The 21,938-nt window shown below is 46.3% G+C and overlaps 1 protein-coding gene across 5 annotated transcripts; it reads right to left on the bottom strand.

Annotated features, from left to right (window-relative positions):
- Positions 1-14,054: 14,054 nt before the first annotated feature.
- On the bottom strand, positions 14,055-19,438 carry LOC109743955 (DNA-(apurinic or apyrimidinic site) endonuclease, chloroplastic). Of its 5 annotated transcripts, none has more exons than XM_020303049.4 (13): positions 19,310-19,433; positions 19,124-19,226; positions 18,531-18,687; positions 18,350-18,447; positions 18,186-18,265; positions 17,696-17,932; positions 17,332-17,609; positions 17,071-17,181; positions 16,360-16,497; positions 16,231-16,278; positions 15,480-15,560; positions 14,690-14,849; positions 14,055-14,436 (listed from the first exon to the last, which is right to left on the bottom strand). In XM_020303049.4, exons 2-13 carry the CDS (start codon positions 19,165-19,167, stop codon positions 14,315-14,317), a joined length of 1,554 nt encoding a protein of 517 aa, XP_020158638.1. In that variant the 5' UTR covers positions 19,168-19,226; positions 19,310-19,433; the 3' UTR covers positions 14,055-14,314. The 5 variants fall into 5 exon arrangements, with proteins under 5 accessions (XP_020158638.1, XP_045090894.1, XP_020158639.1 ...); XM_045234959.2 differs by having other exon boundaries at positions 18,201-18,265; XM_020303050.4 differs by lacking the exon at positions 19,124-19,226 and having other exon boundaries at positions 19,298-19,438.
- Positions 19,439-21,938: the final 2,500 nt, after the last annotated feature.

Raw genomic sequence — 21,938 nt, 5'->3', positions numbered from 1 at the left:
ATTATAATTGAGAAAGAAAAAAAAAGAACTGTGCGTACACGTGTTCATAAGATCAACCGGCCGAAAGCCGCAAGCGTTCAAATACACGCGCGTACACTCGAACGCATACATGCAAACATTACCCCTATGAGCACCTCCGAAAGATTGAGCCGGCATATCATCTTAAAATTTAAGAAGTCACCGTAGGCACCTCGTCATCGACGGGAACGTCTACTCCCACTGAATGCGCATCGCCGAAAATCCTGAAATAATTCCAGGAACAAATGCGAGCACCAGGACTTGAACCCTGGTGGGCTGGAAATATCACAGTCCCTCTAACCATCCAATCACAGGTTGGTCCGCAAAAACAATTTACAGTATAAAGGTTCGCAACCCTCTGTAGGGATTTACTCCCTCAGTCCCATGAGAGCATCTTCACTAGGGCCCCCAAGACACCCCCAAGCCACTTTTTAGGCGCCGGCGGTTAAAAGAGCTCCTAGACACACCCCTACAACATCGTTTTTCGCCGGTTTTGGGCAAAAATAGCCCCGGCGGTCCCAGAGCAAACCCAGCCCATCGGGGGTCACCTGGGACGCCCGGCGCTATTAGGTGCATGCAGATACCCCACCAGTCGGCCTCTCTCTCCTCCTTTTTTGCCCACCACTTGCATGCAAAAAACATCAATATCCTCTCTCTCCGCGCGAAGCCGCGCCGGGCCGCGCTCACCTCCGGCCGCCGCGCGCCCTCGCCCTGGCCGCCGCGCCGCGCTCGCCTCCACGCCTCCTCGCCGCCGTCTCGTTGCTGGCCGCCGCGCGCCCTAGCCCTGGCCGCCGCACCGCGCCGCGCTCGCCTCCATGCCTCCTCGCCGCCGTCTCGTTGCTGGCCGCCGCGCGCCCTCGCCACGCCAAGCTTGGGGCCGGGCACGACGGCGCGATGAAGCGGGCCGCAGCGGAGGCGAGACCGCAGCGGCGGGGGCCGGCTGAGGCGCGATGAGGCGCGACGGTGGCTCACAGGCGGGCCGGGCGGGCGGAGCGGCTGCTCTTAGCAGGACGGGCGCGGCGTGGGCGTGGCCGGAGCGGCGCAGACATGGCCTAGGCGGCGCGCGCGGTCTTGGCAGGTGTGCGCGTGGGGGGCCGACGACTGAAGAAAATCACGCCCCCAATGCAAAACTTTCGCCGGGGCAGCCCCAGGAGGCAGAAAAAACGCCTTCTGGGGGGCACAACGACTGGAGATGCTTTAATATAAGAGCGTTTTCAATACTAGTGTAGTGTAAAAACGCTATTAAATTATGGGACAGAGGGAGTAGAATTTATTAGTCAGTCGAGTGACGTTTGTATGCAAGCTCAACTTTTTCTTCAAAGAAAATTTGTACTATGTTAAAAAAAGGCATGTTATTATTCTATAATTGCTATGGAAAACACTAGTCAATAGGTTGTAGAACACTCGTAGAAAACATGAAAATCATTAAAAAAATTAATTTATACTACTAAAGTTGCGACAAATAATATGGGTCGGAGGGAGTAGTATTTTTCTTACTCCGTTTATACGTTGCCCCATCAGAAATTAAAAATCACGCTAAATCAACAATAAATAAAAGGGGCATGCAAACGTCCTCGTCGTACCAGGCTTTAAAGACCACAATGTACATTCAACCCTTGAGACCAGATCTAAAAACCGTCAAAGAGGCATCAATTGGAGCATCACCCAAAGTAGAGGCTTGAAATCCATTACCGCCGGTCTAGAGAGTTCGAGAAACCGGATCATAGCGCAGAGCAACAAAAAGATGATATCGAAATCATTGCACCAGTAACCAACCAATTGTTCCCCTTGACAGACACATCAACTGCCAAGATCTGAAGAGAACCAATAGATATAGCGACACAAAATCTCACATGCCCTTCATTAACACTAAATCGAACGCCAGAAAGAACTCATGGAAAAGAAAAACAAGATGAATGGGTCCTACTCCTCTTTGCCGCCAGACATTGGAAGAGGACGAGGACCGAAGCGATGGCATGAAGGAGATCTTTGATGGCAGCTAGGGGCTGGGACGATGGTGCTTATCTCTTTGACTATAAGGGCACCTCCTACACCATCCATCAAAGCGCCACTAAACATCCGGACACTTTGTGTCATCCAACATTGTGCATTAAATGTCCACAGACCGGTCCGCACATTCGAATTCTCGTAAACCCGAAGCTAAGCTGAGGGGAGGTTTGCAGACATTCGGACATCCGCCACGTAGGCGTCCGACACTGTTGGGGATCGTAGCAGAAATTAAAAAAATTCTACGCATCACCAAGATCAATCTATGGAGTCATCTAGCAACGAGAGAGAGGAGTGCATCTACATGCCCTTGTAGATCGCGAGCGGAAGCGTTCAAGAGAACGGGGTTGATGGAGTCGTACTCGTCGTGATCCAAATCACCGATGACCGAGCGCCGAACGGACGGCACCTCCGCGTTCAACACACGTACGGTTGGGGAAGACGTCTCCTCCTTCTTGATCCAGCAAGGGGGAGGGAGAGGTTGATGGAGATCCAGCAGCACGACGGCGTGGTGGTGGAAGCAGCGGGGATCTCGGCAGGGCTTCGCCAAGCTCAGCGAGAGGGAGAGGTGTCACGGGAGGGAGAGGGAGGCGCCAGGGGCTTGGGTGCGGCTGCCCTCCCTCCCCTCCACTATATATAGGGGTCCTGGGGGGGCGCCAGCCCCCTAGAGATCCAATCTCAAGGTGGGGCGGCGGCCAAAGGGGGGGACTTGCCCCCCAAGTCAGGTGGGGCGCCCCCACCCCCAGGGTTTCTAACCCTAGGCGCAGGGGGAGGCCCATGGGGGGCGCACCAGCCCACCAGGGGCTGGTTCCCTTCCCACTTCAGCCCATGGGGCCCTCCGGGATAGGAGGCCCCACCCGGTGGACCCCCGGGACCCTTCCGGTGGTCCCGGCACAATACCGGTAACACCCGAAACTTTCCCGGTGGCCGAAACTGGACTTCCTATATACAAATATTTACCTCCGGACCATTCCGGAACTCCTCGTGACGTCCGGGATCTCATCCGGGACTCCGAACAACTTTCGGATTTCCGCATACTAATATCTCTACAACCCTAGCGTCACCAAACCTTAAGTGTGTAGACCCTACGGGTTCGGGAGACATGCAGACATGACCGAGACGACTCTCCGGTCAATAACCAACAGCGGGATCTGGATACCCATGTTGGCTCCCACATGTTCCACGATGATCTCATCGGATGAACCACGATGTCGAGGATTCAATCAATCCCGTATACAATTCCCTTTGTCAATTGGTACGTTACTTACCCGAGATTCGATCGTCGGTATCCCAATACCTCGTTCAATCTCGTTACCGGCAAGTCACTTTACTCGTACCGTAATGCATGATCCCGTGACCAAACACTTGGTCACATTGAGCTCATTATGATGATGCATTACCGAGTGGGCCCAGAGATACCTCTCCGTCATACGGAGTGACAAATCTTAGTCTCGATTCGTGCCAACCCAACAGACACTTTCGGAGATACCCGTAGTGCACCTCTATAGCCACCCAGTTACGTTGTGACGTTTGGCACACCCAAAGCACTCCTATGGTATCCGGGAGTTGCACAATCTCATGGTCTAAGGAAATGATACTTGACATTTGGAAAAGCTCTAGCAAACAAACTACACGATCTTGTGCTATGCTTAGGATTGGGTCTTGTCCATCACATCATTCTCCTAATGATGTGATCCCGTTATCAATGACATCCAATGTCCATAATCAGGAAACCATGACTATCTGTTGATCAACGAGCTAGTCAACTAGAGGCTCACTAGGGACATGTTGTGGTCTATGTATTCACACATGTATTACGATTTCCGGATAACACAATTATAGCATGAACAATAGACAATTATCATGAACAAGGAAATATAATAATAACCATTTTATTATTGCCTCTAGGGCATATTTCCAACAGTCTCCCACTTGCACTAGAGTCAATAATCTAGTTACATTGTGATGAATCGAACACCCATAGAGTTCTGGTGTTGATCATGTTTTGCTCTAGGGAGAGGTTTAGTCAACGGATCTGCTACATTTAGGTCCGTATGTACTTTACAAATATCTATGTCTCCATTTTGAACATTTTCACGAATGGAGTTGAAGCGACGCTTGATATGCCTGGTCTTCTTGTGAAACCTGGGCTCCTTGGCAAGGGCAATAGCTCCAGTGTTGTCACAGAAGAGGGTGATTGGCCCCGACGCATTGGGTATGACTCCTAGGTCGGTGATGAACTCCTTCATCCAGATTGCTTCATGTGCTGCCTCCGAGGCTGCCATGTACTCCGCTTCATATGTAGATCCCGTCACGACGCTTTGCTTGCAACTGCACCAGCTGACTGCCCCACCATTCAAAATATAACGTATCCGGTTTGTGACTTAGAGCCATCCAGATCTGTGTCGAAGCTAGCATCGACGTAACCCTTTACGACGAGCTCTTCGTCACCTCCATAAACGAGAAACATATCCTTAGTCCTTTTCAGGTACTTCAGGATGTTCTTGACCGCTGTCAAGTGTTCCATGCCGGGATTACTTTGGTACCTTCCTACCAAACTTACGGCAAGGTTTACATCAGGTCTGGTACACAGCATGGCATACATAATAGACCCTATGGCCGAGGCATAGGGGACGACAGTCATCTTTTCTCTATCTTCTGCCGTGGTCAGGCATTGAGCCGTGCTCAATTGCACACCTTGCAATACAGGCAAGAAGCCCTTCTTGGACTGATCCATATTGAACTTCTTCAATATCTTGTCAAGGTATGTGCTTTGTGAAAGACCTATGAGGCGTTTCGATCTATCTCTATAGATCTTGATGCCTAATATGTAAGCAGCTTCTCCAAGGTCCTTCATTGAAAAACACTTGTTCCAGTAGGCCTTTATGCTTCCCAAGAATTCTATATCATTTCCCATCAGCAGTATGTCATCCACATATAATATGAGAAATGCTACAGAGCTCCCACTCACTTTCTTGTAAACACAGGCTTCTCCATAAGTCTGTGTAAACCCAAACGCTTTGATCATCTCATCAAATCGAATGTTCCAACTCCGAGATGCTTGCACCAGCCCATAGATTCAGCGCTGGAGGTTGCCGTACCACTCTGGTGCGGAACGTGTCCTTGTGGACCTACGAAGTTCAGCAGTAACTTGATCCGAAGCTTCATGATCATCATCATTAACTTCCTCCCCAGTCGGTGTAGGCACCACAGGAACATCTTCCCGCGCTGTGCTACTTTCCGGTTCGGAAGGGGTGACTATCACCTCATCAAGTTCCACTTTCCTCCCACTCACTTCTTTCGAGAGAAACTCTTTCTCCAGAAAGGACCCGTTCTTGGCAACAAAGATCTTGCCTTCGGATCTGAGGTAGAAGGTATACCCAATGGTTTCCTTAGGGTATCCTATGAAGACGCATTTTTCCGACTTGGGTTCGAGCTTTTCAGGTTGAAGTTTCTTGACATAAGCATCGCATCCCCAAACTTTTAGAAATGACAACTTAGGTTTCTTCCCAAACCATAATTCATACGGTGTCGTCTCAACGGATTTCGACGGAGCCCTATTTAAAGTGAATGCGGCTGTCTCTAAAGCATAGCCCCAAAATGAGAGCGGTAGATCGGTAAGAGACATCATAGATCGCACCATATCCAATAGAGTGCGATTACGACGTTCAGACACACCATTTCGCTGAGGTGTTCCAGGCGGCGTGAGTTGTGAAACGATTCCACATTTCCTTAAGTGTGTGCCAAATTCGTGACTTAAATATTTGAGTTACGAATTTGGCACACACTTAAGGAAATGTGGAATAGTTTCACAACTCACGCCGCCTGGAACACCTCAGAGAAATGGTGTGTCCGAACGTCGTAATCGCACTCTATTGGATATGGTGCGATCTATGATGTCTCTTACCGATCTACCGCTCTCATTTTGGGGCTATGCTTTAGAGACTGCCGCATTCACTTTAAATAGGGCTCCGTCGAAATCCGTTGAGACGACACCGTATGAATTATGGTTTGGGAAGAAACCTAAGCTGTCCTTTCTAAAAGTTTGGGGATGCGATGCTTATGTCAAGACACTTCAACCTGAAAAGCTCGAACCCAAGTCGGAGAAATGCGTCTTCATAGGATACCCTAAGGAAACCATTGGGTATACCTTCTACCTCAGATCCGAAGGCAAGATCTTTGTTGCTAAGAATGGATCCTTTTTGGAGAAAGAGTTTCTCTCGAAAGAAGTAAGTGGGAGGAAGGTAGAGCTTGATGAAGTACTGCCTCTTGAAGCGGAAAGTAGCGCAGCTCAGGAAAATGTTCCTGTGGTGCATGCACCGACTAGAGAGGAAGTTAATGATGATGATGATCAAGGTACTTCGGATCAAGCTCCTACTGAACTTCGTAGGTCCACAAGGACACGTTCCGCGCCAGAGTGGTATGGCAACCCTGTCTTGGAAATCATGTTGTTAGACAACGGTGAACCTTCGAACTATGAAGAAGCAATGGCGGGCCCGGATTCTGACAAATGGCTAGAAGCCATGAAATCCGAGATAGGATCCATGTATGAAAACGAAGTATGGACTTTGACTGACTTGCCCGATGATCGGCGAGCCATAGAAAATAAATGGATCTTTAAGAAGAAGACAGACGCGGATGGTAACGTGACCATCTATAAGGCTCGACTTGTCGCTAAGGGTTATCGACAAGTTCAAGGGGTTGACTACGATGAGACTTTCTCACCCGTAGCGAAGCTGAAGTCCGTCCGAATCATGTTAGCAATTGCCGCATTCTATGATTATGAGATATGGCAAATGGACGTCAAAACGGCATTCCTTAACGGCTTTCTTAAGGAAGAATTGTATATGATGCAGCCGGAAGGTTTTGTCGATCCTAAGAATGCTAACAAGGTATGCAAGCTCCAGCGCTCAATCTATGGGCTGGTGCAAGCATCTCGGAGTTGGAACATTCGCTTTGATGAGATTATCAAAGCGTTTGGGTTTACACAGACCTATGGAGAAGCCTGTGTTTACAAGAAAGTGAGTGGGAGCTCTGTAGCATTTCTCATATTATATGTGGATGACATACTATTGATGGGAAATGATATAGAATTCTTGGAAAGTATAAAGGCCTATTTGAATAAGTGTTTTTCAATGAAGGACCTTGGAGAAGCTGCTTATATATTAGGCATCAAGATCTATAGAGATAGATCAAGACGCCTCATTGGTCTTTCACAGAGTACGTACCTTGACAAGATATTGAAGAAGTTCAATATGGATCAGTCCAAGAAGGGGTTCTTGCCTGTATTGCAAGGAGTGCAATTGAGCACGGCTCAATGCCCGACCACGGCAGAAGATAGAGAAAAGATGAGTGTCATCCCCTATGCCTCGGCCATAGGGTCTATTATGTATGCCATGCTGTGTACCAGACCTGATGTAAACCTAGCCGTAAGTTTGGTAGGAAGGTACCAAAGTAATCCCGGCATGGAACACTGGACAGCGGTCAAGAATATCCTGAAGTACCTGAAAAGGACTAAGGATATGTTTCTCGTATATGGAGGTGACGAAGAGCTCGTCGTAAAGGGTTACGTCGACGCTAGCTTCGACACAGATCTGGATGACTCGAAGTCACAAACCGGATACGTGTATATTTTGAATGGAGGGGCAGTAAGCTGGTGCAGTTGCAAGCAAAGCGTCGTGGCGGGATCTACATGTGAAGCGGAGTACATGGCAGCCTCAGAGGCAGCGCAAGAAGCAATCTGGATGAAGGAGTTCATTACCGACCTAGGGGTGATTCCCAATGCGTCGGGCCCGATGACTCTCTTCTGTGACAACACTGGAGCTATTGCCCTTGCCAAGGAGCCCAGGTTTCACAGGAAGACCAGGCATATCAAGCGTCGCTTCAACTCCATTCGTGAAAGTGTTCAGAATGGAGACATAGATATTCGTAAAGTACATACGGACCTGAATGTAGCAGATCCGTTGACTAAACCTCTCCCTAGAGAAAAACATGATCAACACCAGAACTCTATGGGTGTTCGATTCATCACAATGTAACTAGATTATTGACTCTAGTGCAAGTGGGAGACTGTTGGAAATATGCCCTAGAGGCAATAATAAAATGGTTATTATTATATTTCCTTGTTCATGATAATTGTCTATTATTCATGCTATAATTGTGTTATCCGGAAATCGTAATACATGTGTGAATACGTAGACCACAACGTGTCCCTAGTAAGCCTCTAGTTGACTAGCTCGTTGATCAACAGATAGTCATGGTTTCCTGACTATGGACATTGGATGTCATTGATAACGGGATCACATCATTAGGAGAATGATGTGATGGACAAGACCCAATCCTAAGCATAGCACAAATATCGTGTAGTTCGTTTGCTAGAGCTTTTCCAATGTCAAGTATCATTTCCTTAGACCATGAGATCGTGCAACTCCCGGATGCCGTAGGAGTGCTTTGGGTGTGCCAAACGTCACAACGTAACTGGGTGACTATAAAGGTGCACGACGGGTATCTCCGAAAGTGTCTGTTGGGTTGGCACGGATCGAGACTGGGATTTGTCACTCCGTATGACGGAGAGGTATCTCTGGGCCCACTCGGTAATGCATCATCATAATGAGCTCAATGTGACTAAGGAGTTAGCCACGGGATCATGCATTACGGTACGAGTAAAGTGACTTGCCGGTAACGAGATTGAACAAGGTATTGGGATACCGACAATCGAATCTCGGGCAAGTAACGTACCGATTGACAAAGGGAATTGTATACGGGATTGATTGAATCCTCGACATCGTGGTTCATCCGATGAGATCATCGTGGAACATGTGGGAGCCAACATGGGTATCCAGATCCCGCTGTTGGTTATTGACCGGAGAGGCATCTCGGTCATGTCTGCATGTCTCCCGAACCCGTAGGGTCTACACACTTAAGGTTCGGTGACGCTAGGGTTGTAGAGATATTAGTATGCGGAAACCCGAAAGTTGTTCGGAGTCCCGGATGAGATCCCGGACGTCACGAGGAGTTCCGGAATGGTCCGGAGGTGAAGAATTATATATAGGAAGTCCAGTTTCGGCCACCGGGAAAGTTTCGGGGGTTATCGGTATTGTACCGGGACCACCGGAAGGGTCCCGGGGGTCCACCGGGTGGGGCCACCTATCCCGGAGGGTCCCATGGGCTGAAGTGGGAAGGGAAAGAGCCCTTAGTGGGCTGGGGCGCCCCCCTTGGGCCTCCCCCTGCGCCTAGGGTTGGAAACCCTAGGGGTGGGGGGCGCCCCCCCTTTGGCTTGTGGGGGAAGCCACCTTCCCCCCCCCTTGGCCGCCCCCCCCCCATGCAGATGGGATCTCCAGGGCCGGCGCCCCCCCAGGGGGCCTATATATAGTGGGGGGAGGGAGGGCAGAAGCACCACAACCTTTGGCGCCTCCCTCTCCCCCTGCAACACCTCTCCCTCCCGCTAGTGCTTGGCGAAGCCCTGCCGGGATCCCGCTACATCCACCACCACGCCGTCGTGCTGCTGGATCTCCATCAACCTCTCCTTTCCCCTTGCTGGATCAAGAAGGAGGAGACGTCGCTGCTCCGTACGTGTGTTGAACGCGGAGGTGCCGTCCGTTCGGCACTCGGTCATCGGTGATTTGGATCACGGCGAGTACGACTCCATCAACCCCGTTCACTTGAACGCTTCCGCTCGCGATCTACAAGGGTATGTAGATGCACTCCTTTCCCCTCGTTGCTAGTATACTCCATAGATGGATCTTGGTGATGCGTAGGAAATTTTATAATTCTGCTACGATCTCCAACATGCCGCACGGAACGAGGGAGTAATCATCAGCACGTGACTGCCAAGCGTTCATAACGTCTTGGTTCTCTGGGATGGGTGCATCACCTAGCGGTGCTTTTAGGACATAATCTTTCTTGGCAGCTATGAGGATGATCCTCGGGTTCCGGACCCAGTCCGTATAGTTGCTGCCATCATCTTTCAGCTTGGTTTTCTCTAGCAACGCGTTGAAGTTGAGGGCAACATTAGCGTGGGCCATTTGATCTACAAGACATATTTTAAAGATTTTAGACTAAGTTCATGATAATTTAGTTCATCTAATCAAATTATTCAATGAACTCCCACTCAGATAGACATCCCTCTAGTCATCTAAGTGAAACATGATCCGAGTCAACTAGGCAGTGTCCGATCATCACGTGAGACGGACTAGTCAACATCGGTGAACATCTTCATGTTGATCGTATCTTCTATACGACTCATGCTCGACCTTTCGGTCTTCCGTGTTCCGAGGCCATGTCTGTACATGCTAGGCTCGTCAAGTCAACCTAAGTGTATTGCGTGTGTAAATCTGGCTTACACCCGTTGTATTCGAACGTTAGAATCTATCACGCCCGATCATCACGTGGTGCTTCGAAACAACGAACCTTCGCAACGGTGCACAGTTAGGGGGAACACTTTCTTGAAATTATTATAAGGGATCATCTTACATACTACCGTCGTACTAAGCAAATAAGAAGCAAAACATGATAAACATCACATGCAATCAAATAGTGACATGATATGGCCAGTATCATATTGCTCCTTTGATCTCCATCTTCGGGGCGCCATGATCATCTTCGTTACCGGCATGACACCATGATCTCCATCATCGTGTCTTCATGAAGTTGTCACGCCAACGATTACTTCTACTTCTATGGCTAACGTGTTTAGCAATAAAGTAAAGTAATTTACATGGCGTTATTCAATGACACGCAGGTCATACAAAAAAATAAAGACAACTCCTATGGCTCCTGCCGGTTGTCATACTCATCGACATGCAAGTCATGATTCCTATTACAAGAACATGATCAATCTCATACATCACATATATTTCATTCATCACATCCTTTTGGCCATATCACATCACAAGGCATATGCTGCAAAAACAAGTTAGACGTCCTCTAATTGTTGTTGCATGTTTTTACGTGGCTTCTATAGGTTTCTAGCAAGAACGTTTCTTACCTACGTAAAACCACAACGTGATATGCCAATTTCCATTTACCCTTCATAAGGACCCTTTTCATCGAATCCGATCCGACTAAAGTGGGAGAGACAGACACCCGCTAGCCACCTTATGCAACTAGTGCATGTCAGTCGGTGGAACCTGTCTCACGTAAGCGTACGTGTAAGGTCGGTCCGGGCCGCTTCATCCCACGATGCCGCTGAATCAAGATAAGACTAGTAACGGCAAGTAAATTGACAATATCGACGCCCACAACTGCTTTGTGTTCTACTCGTGCATAGAAACTACGCATAGGCCTAGCTCATGATGCCACTGTTGGGGATCGTAGCAGAAATTAAAAAATTTCTACGCATCACCAAGATCAATCTATGGAGTCATCTAGCAACGAGATAGAGGAGTGCATCTACATACCCTTGTAGATCGCGAGCGGAAGCGTTCAAGAGAACGGGGTTGATGGAGTCGTACTCGACGTGATCCAAATCACTGATGACCGAGCGCCGAACGGACGGCACCTCCGCGTTCAACACACGTACGGTTGGGGAAGACGTCTCCTCCTTCTTGATCCAGCAAGGGGGAGGGAGAGGTTGATGGAGATCCAGCAGCACGACGGCGTGGTGGTGGAAGCAGCGGGGATCTCGGCAGGGCTTCGCCAAGCTCAGCGAGAGGGAGAGGTGTCACGGGAGGGAGAGGGAGGCGCCAGGGGCTTGGGTGCGGCTGCCCTCCCTCCCCTCCACTATATATAGGGGTCCTGGGGGGGCGCCGGCCCCCTAGAGATCCAATCTCAAGGGGGGCGGCGGCCAAAGGGGGGGGGCTTGCCCCCCAAGTCAGGTGGGGCGCCCCCCACCCCCAGGGTTTCTAACCCTAGGCGCAGGGGGAGGCCCATGGGGGCGCACCAGCCCACCAGGGGCTGGTTCCCTTCCCACTTCAGCCCATGGGGCCCTCCGGGATAGGTGGCCCCACCCGGTGGACCCCCGGGACCCTTCCGGTGGTCCCGGCACAATACCGGTAACACCCGAAACTTTCCCGGTGGCCGAAACTGGACTTCATATATACAAATATTTACCTCCGGACCATTCCGGAACTCCTCGTGATGTCCGGGATCTCATCCGGGACTCCGAACAACTTTCGGATTTCCGCATACTAATATCTCTACAACCCTAGCGTCACCGAACCTTAAGTGTGTAGACCCTACGGGTTCGGGAGACATGCAGACATGACCGAGACGACTCTCCGGTCAATAACCAACAGCGGGATCTGGATACCCATGTTGGCTCCCACATGTTCCACGATGTTCTCATCGGATGAACCACGATGTCGAGGATTCAATCAATCCCGTATACAATTCCCTTTGTCAATCGATACGTTACTTACCCGAGATTCGATCGTCGGTATCCCAATACCTCGTTCAATCTCGTTACCGGCAAGTCACTTTACTCGTACCGTAATGCATGATCCCGTGACCAAACACTTGGTCACATTGAGCTCATTATGATGATGCATTACCGAGTGGGCCCAGAGATACCTCTCCGTCATACGGAGTGACAAATCTTAGTCTCGATTCGTGCCAACCCAACAGACACTTTCAGAGATACCCGTAGTGCACCTTTATAGCCACCCAGTTATGTTGTGACGTTTGGCACACCCAAAGCACTCCTATGGTATCCGGGAGTTGCACAATCTCATGGTCTAAGGAAATGATACTTGACATTTGGAAAAGCTCTAGCAAACGAACTACACGATCTTGTGCTATGCTTAGTATTGGGTCTTGTCCATCACATCATTCTCCTAATGATGTGATCCCGTTATCAATGACATCCAATGTCCATAGTCAGGAAACCATGACTATCTGTTGATCAACGAGCTAGTCAACTAGAGGCTCACTAGGGACATGTTGTGGTCTATGTATTCACACATGTATTACGATTTCCGGATAACACAATTATAGCATGAACAATAGACAATTATCATGAACAAGGAAATATAATAATAACCATTTTATTATTGCCTCTAGGGCATATTTCCAACAGACACCTCGGCCCAGCCAAACCCGAGACGAAGCCCTCGCATTTTGGACAATTCCACACTATTTTCGTGTGGAAGCCCGCCCTTTCCCCGTTGTCTCTGTTCGATCGCCGCCGCCACCCACCCCAATTCCCACCCATTTCACCGTCCACGACCGCGATGGAGCTGAAGGAGGAGCCTTCCTCCGCCAAGATGTTGACCATGAAGATGTCAAACTTGGATCCCTATGCAGCGAAAATCATACAAGCCTATCGTGCTAGGATGTTGAAGGCCGATTTGGACAAGCCAGTTGCGTAGTGAAGAATTTGGCAGGAACAGCCCGTCTACGAGGGGGGGGGGGATGAGAATTTTTTGTCGCACTAACAACTTTTGGGATTGGACACATGTAAAAAAAACTTTTGAACATCCGGCGGCGCTTTTAGGGTGTGATTGAAAAAAATGGGAATTTTTTGTCGGACTAACAACTTTTGGGATTGGACACATGTGAAAAAACTTTTGAACATCCGTCGGCGCTTTTAGGGTGTGATTGCATATGTTTACACTATATTTACATATGTTGCATGTCAAATGAAAGAGGCTGGACCAGAGCGGACATTTGATGCACCGGTTTGGATGGCCAGCTCGGCTTTCGCAGTCCGCAAACACGTTCGGGTTGATGGACGGTGTTGAAGATGCCCTAACCAGATCTTCACACAGCTAGGATTTGGGACTATGCTACTCTTACTGTATTTTTATCCAGGTACACTCAAAGACCATATCTCATACCGTAAAAAATTATATTTTACAGAACAAAACCGTATTTTTTTTTATGGAACTACTTAATGTTTACGATCCTTCAACACCACTGCACGTATTCAAATTAGCTCATACCATAGATTTCTCCTTCCTGAATAAACTCTTTCTTGTTTTAACGCATGTTCCACGCTTATCTGATAGGCACTCTGTAGTCTATACTCTACATGTTTTAGTCTTGAGAAAATTACTTCGAACAACACAGCACAGCACATCTGACCCAGACACTCGGAGGAACAGTTTCATGTCAAGTCTGAAAGGTCAGTCAGAACACATAGCCAGGACAGGGATTGCCCCAAAACGCTCATGCTGAGCCATAACGCTACAACCCTGGATTGGTACAATGACCACCAGCCAACATCCATTAGAGTACTACCTATTGTTTCACTGACGCAAAATCATCTGCGTAAACCGGAACAAGCAACGCTGCAGACCAGCCCCAGAAGTTAGACTGCAAGTTCCGCATGGGCCGGGGTCCAGCCTCTCGTCTAGAGCTTCAGTATGAGGCCGAGTGGGCTGTGGTCACTGGCAGAAACGTCTGGGAGGATGTATGAATCGTGGACTCTTTCTGCGATGGACTCCGACACGAGGAAGTAATCCAGGCGCCAACCTGCATAGCCGCCAACAGACAAAGGCTGCATGTTAAAACCATGAGCGTGCTTTCCTCTTGCATGGCGAAACAAGTGAGGCTCATCGGGATGATCAAACATGTAGCAAAATTTGTCAACTGAACAAAATAGACGGTTATAAATGTAAAATGCCTAAATGGTTGCTAACAGATCGTGCTAGTAAATATAAACAATGAAGGGAGTGGTTTCCGGTTTTTGCGGTAAGATCAGAGGCTCGAGTCATTGAGCTCATACCTCTATTAGTCTTCCGGCAATTATGCCTATAGCCCCAGTAGCTATATCCAACAACATCAGGGTGCTGTTTCCGAAACGTATCCACGAACCCTTTGGACAGAAAATTAGTCTCGAACGATTTCCTTTCTTCTTTTGTGAAGCCGGCACTTCTACTATTTCCCTGGACAAAAGGTAACAAATACAAGAAAATGTAACACAGAACGTTTGGGGAGGTCAGAGTGGAAATGATATCAGTACCAAAACAGATCCGGCCAGCCGTCACATCCACGAGCTAGACAAGGTGACAGACTGACAGGCCACCCAAAAACATGTCCGATAACAACACAATAATGGTTATTTTCCACAATTTGGGTCAGGATTTCTCAGTAGCTCTACTTTTTTACAAGGATCTTGATAATTGTATTCCTAACAAGCATATTTTTGGACAGTGAAATAACAAACAAAAACCTGAAATACATAGCATGCAGCAATTTTGCATAATATAGATCACCCTTTGAGCAGTATACTGAGTGCTTACGTACTTTTCAATTTAACAACCATTATAAACAAACTACACATCAATGTACTAGTATGTTGGTGTGGTTAACTTAACACCTGAGATGTTGGGTTCAAGTCTCAGTAATTGTCCAGGAGGAGCCATTTTAGTAACATGATAAGCAAGGTTTTGAAAATGAATTTTGTGGTCATACACCAGTGGAATAGAGCATACACCACATATTTAAGCATAAAGTAAATTTTCTGAACCACAGATATTCAAGCATGTAGGTGATACAAACTAACGACTACTTACAGCAGGATCATGTATATCAATCTCCTGATGCGCACAGTTAAGATCACCAGTTAGTATGACAGGTTTCGATTTTTCCAATTCCTGCATAATCATACGACATTTGTCAGGTTTTGTTAAACATGATAAAATGAAGGAGGGCGGCATCATGTTTGAACATAATCGTGCATTTTTAACTAACAGCGTAGTTTTGCACATGATATCAACTGCACAGAAACACAACATCAGAGAGGTTCCAATGTGCTAACTCGATTAAGGTAAAGTAAGGGAATGAAAATAGCCAACAATGGAGATATGGCGCATACTGCATGGTGAAAGATGCCAAATATGTTGGATTGAACAATATCAAGGTCCACAGCCCTAATTAGGTTTTCATGCAAACTTTAGGGGCCTTAACATCCAACTGTGGCATGTACCTCCAAAGTTCTAACAAGGCACTTTATTTTATTCTTAGCTATTACTAAGATTTGGTATGTGCAAATGTACAGGACAACACACCAACCCTAAATGCAACCACAGAAAACAGATAAAATAGATATCCACCACAACTGCTTGTACTGGAGAACATGTCCAATGAACAGAAGGACTAAGAATAGGAATGGGGGAAATCAATGCAGTGACAAATAACAATATGAAACAATGGGGAAAGTCAGAACTTCATCATTTTCCAGAAAAAAACGTGACAGGCAAAGGTATAAAGGCATAAGAAAATTATTTCAATTATAAATAAAAGTAAAAGGCAAGGCGAGCATACTTTCATGTAGTTACCAAGGCATGGATCCCACTCTGTGACTCTGTAAGTCTACACAGTAACATATAATCACGGATTAGATTCGAATCTCAAGTGATGCATACCAGAATGAAAACTACAGCAATATATTACCAATCTTTTGAGACCATCACCGGAATTTGGCACATAAGCGGTTAGCAAGTAAAAATCATCAAATTCCACCGTCACAATCCTCCCTTCTGTATCATGGTCTGGTACACCAAGCCCATACTTGATAGAAAGTGGTTTCACCTACAAAAAGTGCAGGACACATGATGAAGAGATATGGAATATGAGGGGCATGCTAAGCAAAGTTACTGTATTTGATAATAAACATTCCTAACTTGTTAATGTGTCCTTATGATCAACTGAAGCAGTACAAAAAGGTGCAAACAGCACAGCGATATAATGGATCTCCTTGTCTAACATCCATAAAAAATTACAGAAAGCACAGCACAATGATTAATCAGGTGACATGTGTTAATATCATGGAAGGATAACTATGAAGCAAACTAATAGCTCGAGCGTTTAACCGCTTATGTTCAATCGTTTCCTTTCTAAGTTTCACGTAATCTGGAGTTAAAGATTCCAAAATAAAACATCAGTATCAGTGGAGCTGAACCAACTGGTATAATGGCGTGATTCCTAGATAAGGGGACACTTGGGCACTTTGTATTTTATTCCAATTCCATTCAGTATTCCTTGCAGTTGGTTGAACTTGAAACACAGTACAACAGAAGAAACCAATGAAAATTCATAAGTGTTTTGAACTATGAAGCACTGACAAAATTGGTGGTGCTAGGGTGCAAGAATGGCAGTCCATACCCGTGAAATTATGGCAGTCCCTGAATAGCCAAGCTTTGACACACTACATGTCCAGAAACTATTGGTATACCCTTCAAGTAGACTTTCCTTGATGACGTCAACATCTTTCTCCTGCTCAAAACAGTGCAACTATTTGTTAATAAACTATTCGAGTGAATGAAGTACAGCAAAATTTTCAGAGGACAAAAGGCAGATGCCAGCTTTGCGAGACAGAACTGCGCTTGTTCTATCTTAATCATTTTGTAATAACAAATATCTTGCCTGAATTTTCGTTTCTTGCAGGCATAGCACATCAAAATCCTCCCTCTGTGCTAACTCATGAACGGAGAAGCCCCTATTTTTTACTAGAGCTTTCAGTCCATTGACATTCCATGATAGAATCTTTAGCGCCCTTGTATCCTTGCTAAGGGGTGGAGGCCTCATGACCTTAGGATTGTATGGAATCCACTCAGCCTGTGGCTTCTTGTGTACGAGTACAGTCCAAGGCTCTGCACCATCCACATTAAGACCCAACCCCGCCTTTGCAATAGCACCATTGGCTGTGAAAGACAATCCCATAGTTAGCCAAGAGAGCAGTAATTTTCTAGCCCAGAAATGATCAAGACTGGTGAAACAATGAGCGTACCAACAACTGTTTCCTTCTTGTGCGATGTTTTATTTATCTTGACAGTAGTCACAGGGTTCTCCTCCGGAGTGGTGCCCTTAATTGATTTCTGCTTGGTTCTACTTCTCTTGCTAGGAGTTGCGGAAATAACTTCAGAAGTTTCTAGCTTTTGTTCAACCACTACTGAAGAGGCACTTTTTCTTTTTGAAGGTACTTCTGATGGGCCAATCTGCTCAATGGTTGATGCGCCCTCTTTACCTGCAGAAAAAGAATCAGCATCCAGCCAAAATGCTTATTGCAACACTATATAGATGTATACACTAACACGTACTGATTGCTATTCTTCTGGCTACCTACGATACAATTTCTCAGGAAAAACTGAACATTGTCTCATTACTAGGGCAGAAGTCATAGCTGAATCAGGAGGTTGTTGAGGTACATGTAGAGTTTATACAAAGAAAGCATGAATTTAGTTCAATGGTACCACTAGAGGTCTGCAAGTAAGTCATACCAATTACTTCCTCACCCAGAGATTCCATCAGAGCTGATACCAAATCTTTCTTGTTACCTCTCGCAGCAACTCCCATCCTCCTTCAAATTCATGGCACACAAAACTAAATGGGTAAATCAGTTATCGGAAATATACAATAAGGGGAGGCTAGAACTTTGTTTAACCTTGTGAGTTCCTTGAGTTCTTTCACTGTCATGGATTGGAGCATACTAGGGTCACCCCTGATTCGCTCTATCTCCAATGTGCTTTCAGTGTCATCTTCCTATGGTTCCAAAAAATACATGAATTTCTGACCATGAGATGTATAAACGACAAATGTCAGCACAATGGGTATACAATACTAACCTTTTCTATGACTGTTTGTTCATCTTTCTTGATCTCACTGTTCCTAGAGACAGCTCTACGTGAATAGGTAATCCGCGTCCTCTCACTCATCATGTTTAGTATTGGAAGCACTAATTTTCTGGAACTGTAATTTGTTCTTGGAAGCCCACCGCTACACCTGTAAACAACAAGTTGTTTCACCACATATTGCAGAAACGTCCTAAGTGATTTTGGTGACATTAGATACATATATGCACGATGACCATGACAATTTCCCCAATGCACAGCAAATTAAATAAACATCATGGCTACTGGCTAACAATGTCTTCGGTAATTCATACAAATCACAAAAGGAATTAACTGGATGCTGTTCACAAAAAGAACAAAAATACTAAAGCCCCATCCGCACCATGACGGCAAGCCTAGGCAGCACATTGCAGAACACCGTTGAGCCCCCAATAAACTTGCTTTCGATCTAAAATTCCTAAATGGAGAGGACTCCACCCCTTCTATTAATCCCCCCAAATCGAAAGCTCCTGCCCTACGGCGTGCGGAGAACCCGAATCGAAAAAAGGAAATTGCAAATGCATATAAGGGGGGATTGACAGCCGTACTCGTAGAGACGGAGGAGAGAGCCACAGCGCAGGAGCAGCTGCATCTGCAAGTGGGTGCGTGGAGGCGGCGGGACGTGGAGCGAACCGAGCCCTCACTTCGAAACTAGGGTTTATGCAATCAAGAAACCTCGCATTCAACTCAAGAAAATGGAGGGGCAGAGGGGCGGAGCATACGGGGGACGTTACCGCTGGGAGGAACGCCGCCGCTGTTCCCTGCTGTTCACGACGGGACGACGGCACGACACTCCGGTGTGGTGTGTTCGGCGGTCGCAAATGACGGGTTGAGTCCATCCACTCGACAGGGGCAAAATGATAATATGATGTCAGAGACCAAGAAGAATAAGGAATTTGGCATGTTTGGTTTAGTTCTCTTGGCTGATTCAGAATCAGCCCTCTCCTCATCTTCTTCCAGAATTTTTAACATCCATTTGTTTGACAAACCTACCTAGTTAAAGGACCTTAACTAGCTAGTTAGGAGACTCTTCCAAAATCATCAAACACCCATTCGCTTGACAATCTAAGCTGGCAATCCTAGCTAGTTAGACCCTAACTATGTAAGATTGTCAAACGAATGAGATTGGAGATTTTGAGAGAAGCTGAAAAGGGCTCAAGATTGGCCAAAAGAACTGGCCTTAAATTTGCCACATTTGACTTATCTTGGAGCTTAAATTCTTAGTCACACTTTGACTTGTCTAAGAAAATCTTGTCACACTTTCTATATGTATGACATGTGGGGTTTATTTCTGAAAAAATATCTTACCTTAGATGTGGCTAGAACGAAGACCACATAACTTGATGAAACTTGCCTAACTTAAAGTGTGACAAATTGTGGTTAGAAACCAAATTGCCCCTAAATTTTTCACCGAAAATATTAAGTGAATACAGTGTGCAGAGGAAAAAACCTTCCTTCTCGACGCGCCCATGTCCAAGTGCTTCAGGAGTTTAGAGGGGAAGGAACTTGCTGGCTAATGAAACGTGTGTGAGGATCTCCTTTGTCAACTACCTATATGTCTAGTGAGAGGATGGCACTTGAGGTATAGAAATTTAAGACACATCTATGGTCAGCCTGTCATGTGTGGCATTTTCTCCTCGTGAGCATTTCAAAATTTTCACTATGGAGAAGGTTGGCTGACGACAATTGTGTGAGGATCTCCTTTGCCCACTGCCACTATGTCTAGCAAGATGAAAGACACCTGACATACGAATAAGACACATCTATGGCCAACCTGTCATGTGTGTCACTTCCTCTCCTCGCGAGACACACTTGAGATACATAGATTTAGACACTTTTATGGCCAGCCTGCTCTGTTTAGTAGGCTAGCCATAGATGTATCTTAAATTTATGTACCTCAAGTTTCTTCCTTCCCGCTAGATACAAAGTCAGTGGGAATATCCTCACACGACTTTCATCAACCACCAAGTTCCTTCTTATATAAGCTCCGGTGTGGGCGCATCGAGGAGGGTGATGTACTTGTTCTCCCACTTTCAGAATCGGGAACCTCTGACCTGGATAGAGAGGGCAAAAGTACCCCCTCCGATCCTTTTTACTTTGCATATTAGATTTGTGTCAAGTCAAACTTTGCAAAGTTTGACCGAATTGATATTAAAAAATATTAACATCTACAATACCAAATATATATACTATGGAACTACATTTGATAATGAATCTAACAATATTGATTTGGCATTGTAAATATTGATATTTTCTATAAGTTTGGTCAAAATAGAGATGCTTTGACTTCGGACAAAACATTGGTTAACTCTCAAAGATGAAGGGGGGTTTGTTTGGTGAGAAAACTTACACCCTGCCGCTCGCATTTGTAGAAATGCCTTTCTGGGTTCTCCATCGTGTCACAAAGACAAACCACGACACATATCTCAGATTACATTCAGAGAACTAGGTTAGTGTGAGTTGTGCAATCTCATCCATATGATGATGCGACATTCAGAGCACTAGGTTAGCTTGATCAGGTCATGGAGGAACACATGGAAATGTGGGATGAACTATCTGTGCGAAGCAGAGAGGGGAGATGAGAGCTTGAGTGAGCAGAGAAGGGGGTGAGTGAGAAGAGAAGAGAGATGGGGCAACGACTGGGTGCTGATGTTAAAGAGAGGAGTGTGCTGTTGTTTGGTGGTGCAGGTTTCCGTTTGGGAAGAAGGGGGGGGGGGCTCGCGTGCATAAGTGCGTGGTGAGATGTATCGAGGCCCTAGCAGTTGAAGCGACATAAATGTGAAGGTGATACACGACATATATACAAACAAGTAGACATGTGTACTTAGGTTGTACATGAGTTTTGGTATTTGTTGTGCATGATTATCGGAGACGGGTGCTATGGGACTCCATCCTCACCTGGTACCATGCATGTCCCAACAAAGCATTCTCGGGTTTCATTGGCGGTAAAAAACAACATTATTACACCTTTTCCAGTTTCTTTTAATGAGGTTATTATCTTTTATCCACACCACACTCTGGCTAAGGCATAAAAGAAACATCTCGATTTAGTTGACATTTTTAGTTGGATCCGGGATACCTGGCCATGTTCGAATATCCAGCATGCTCAATGCACATTTTGTATGTGTCAGTCAAAACAAATACTATGACATGATAAGTTCATGTTTTCCCCTTTTTAAATCTTTTAGCCTAATAGCAAACTGTGATGAATTGTTTAAGCCTTAGACTTGTCACCGGTGCTCGCATTTTTAATTTATTTAAGGCTTTCCATCGATGTTCGTTCAGTTGGAGTAGGTGTCCCGTCGACCATAAAGACGCATGTGGTGACTATTAAAAAACTTTATTGTAATAAACAATAAAAAA

This window comes from Aegilops tauschii, chromosome 3 (genome assembly GCF_002575655.3).
Source record: "Aegilops tauschii subsp. strangulata cultivar AL8/78 chromosome 3, Aet v6.0, whole genome shotgun sequence".
Taxonomy (NCBI): domain Eukaryota; kingdom Viridiplantae; phylum Streptophyta; class Magnoliopsida; order Poales; family Poaceae; genus Aegilops; species Aegilops tauschii.
The sequence above is the reverse complement of the archived record's forward strand: the minus strand, read 5'-3'. Positions and strand labels throughout refer to the sequence as shown.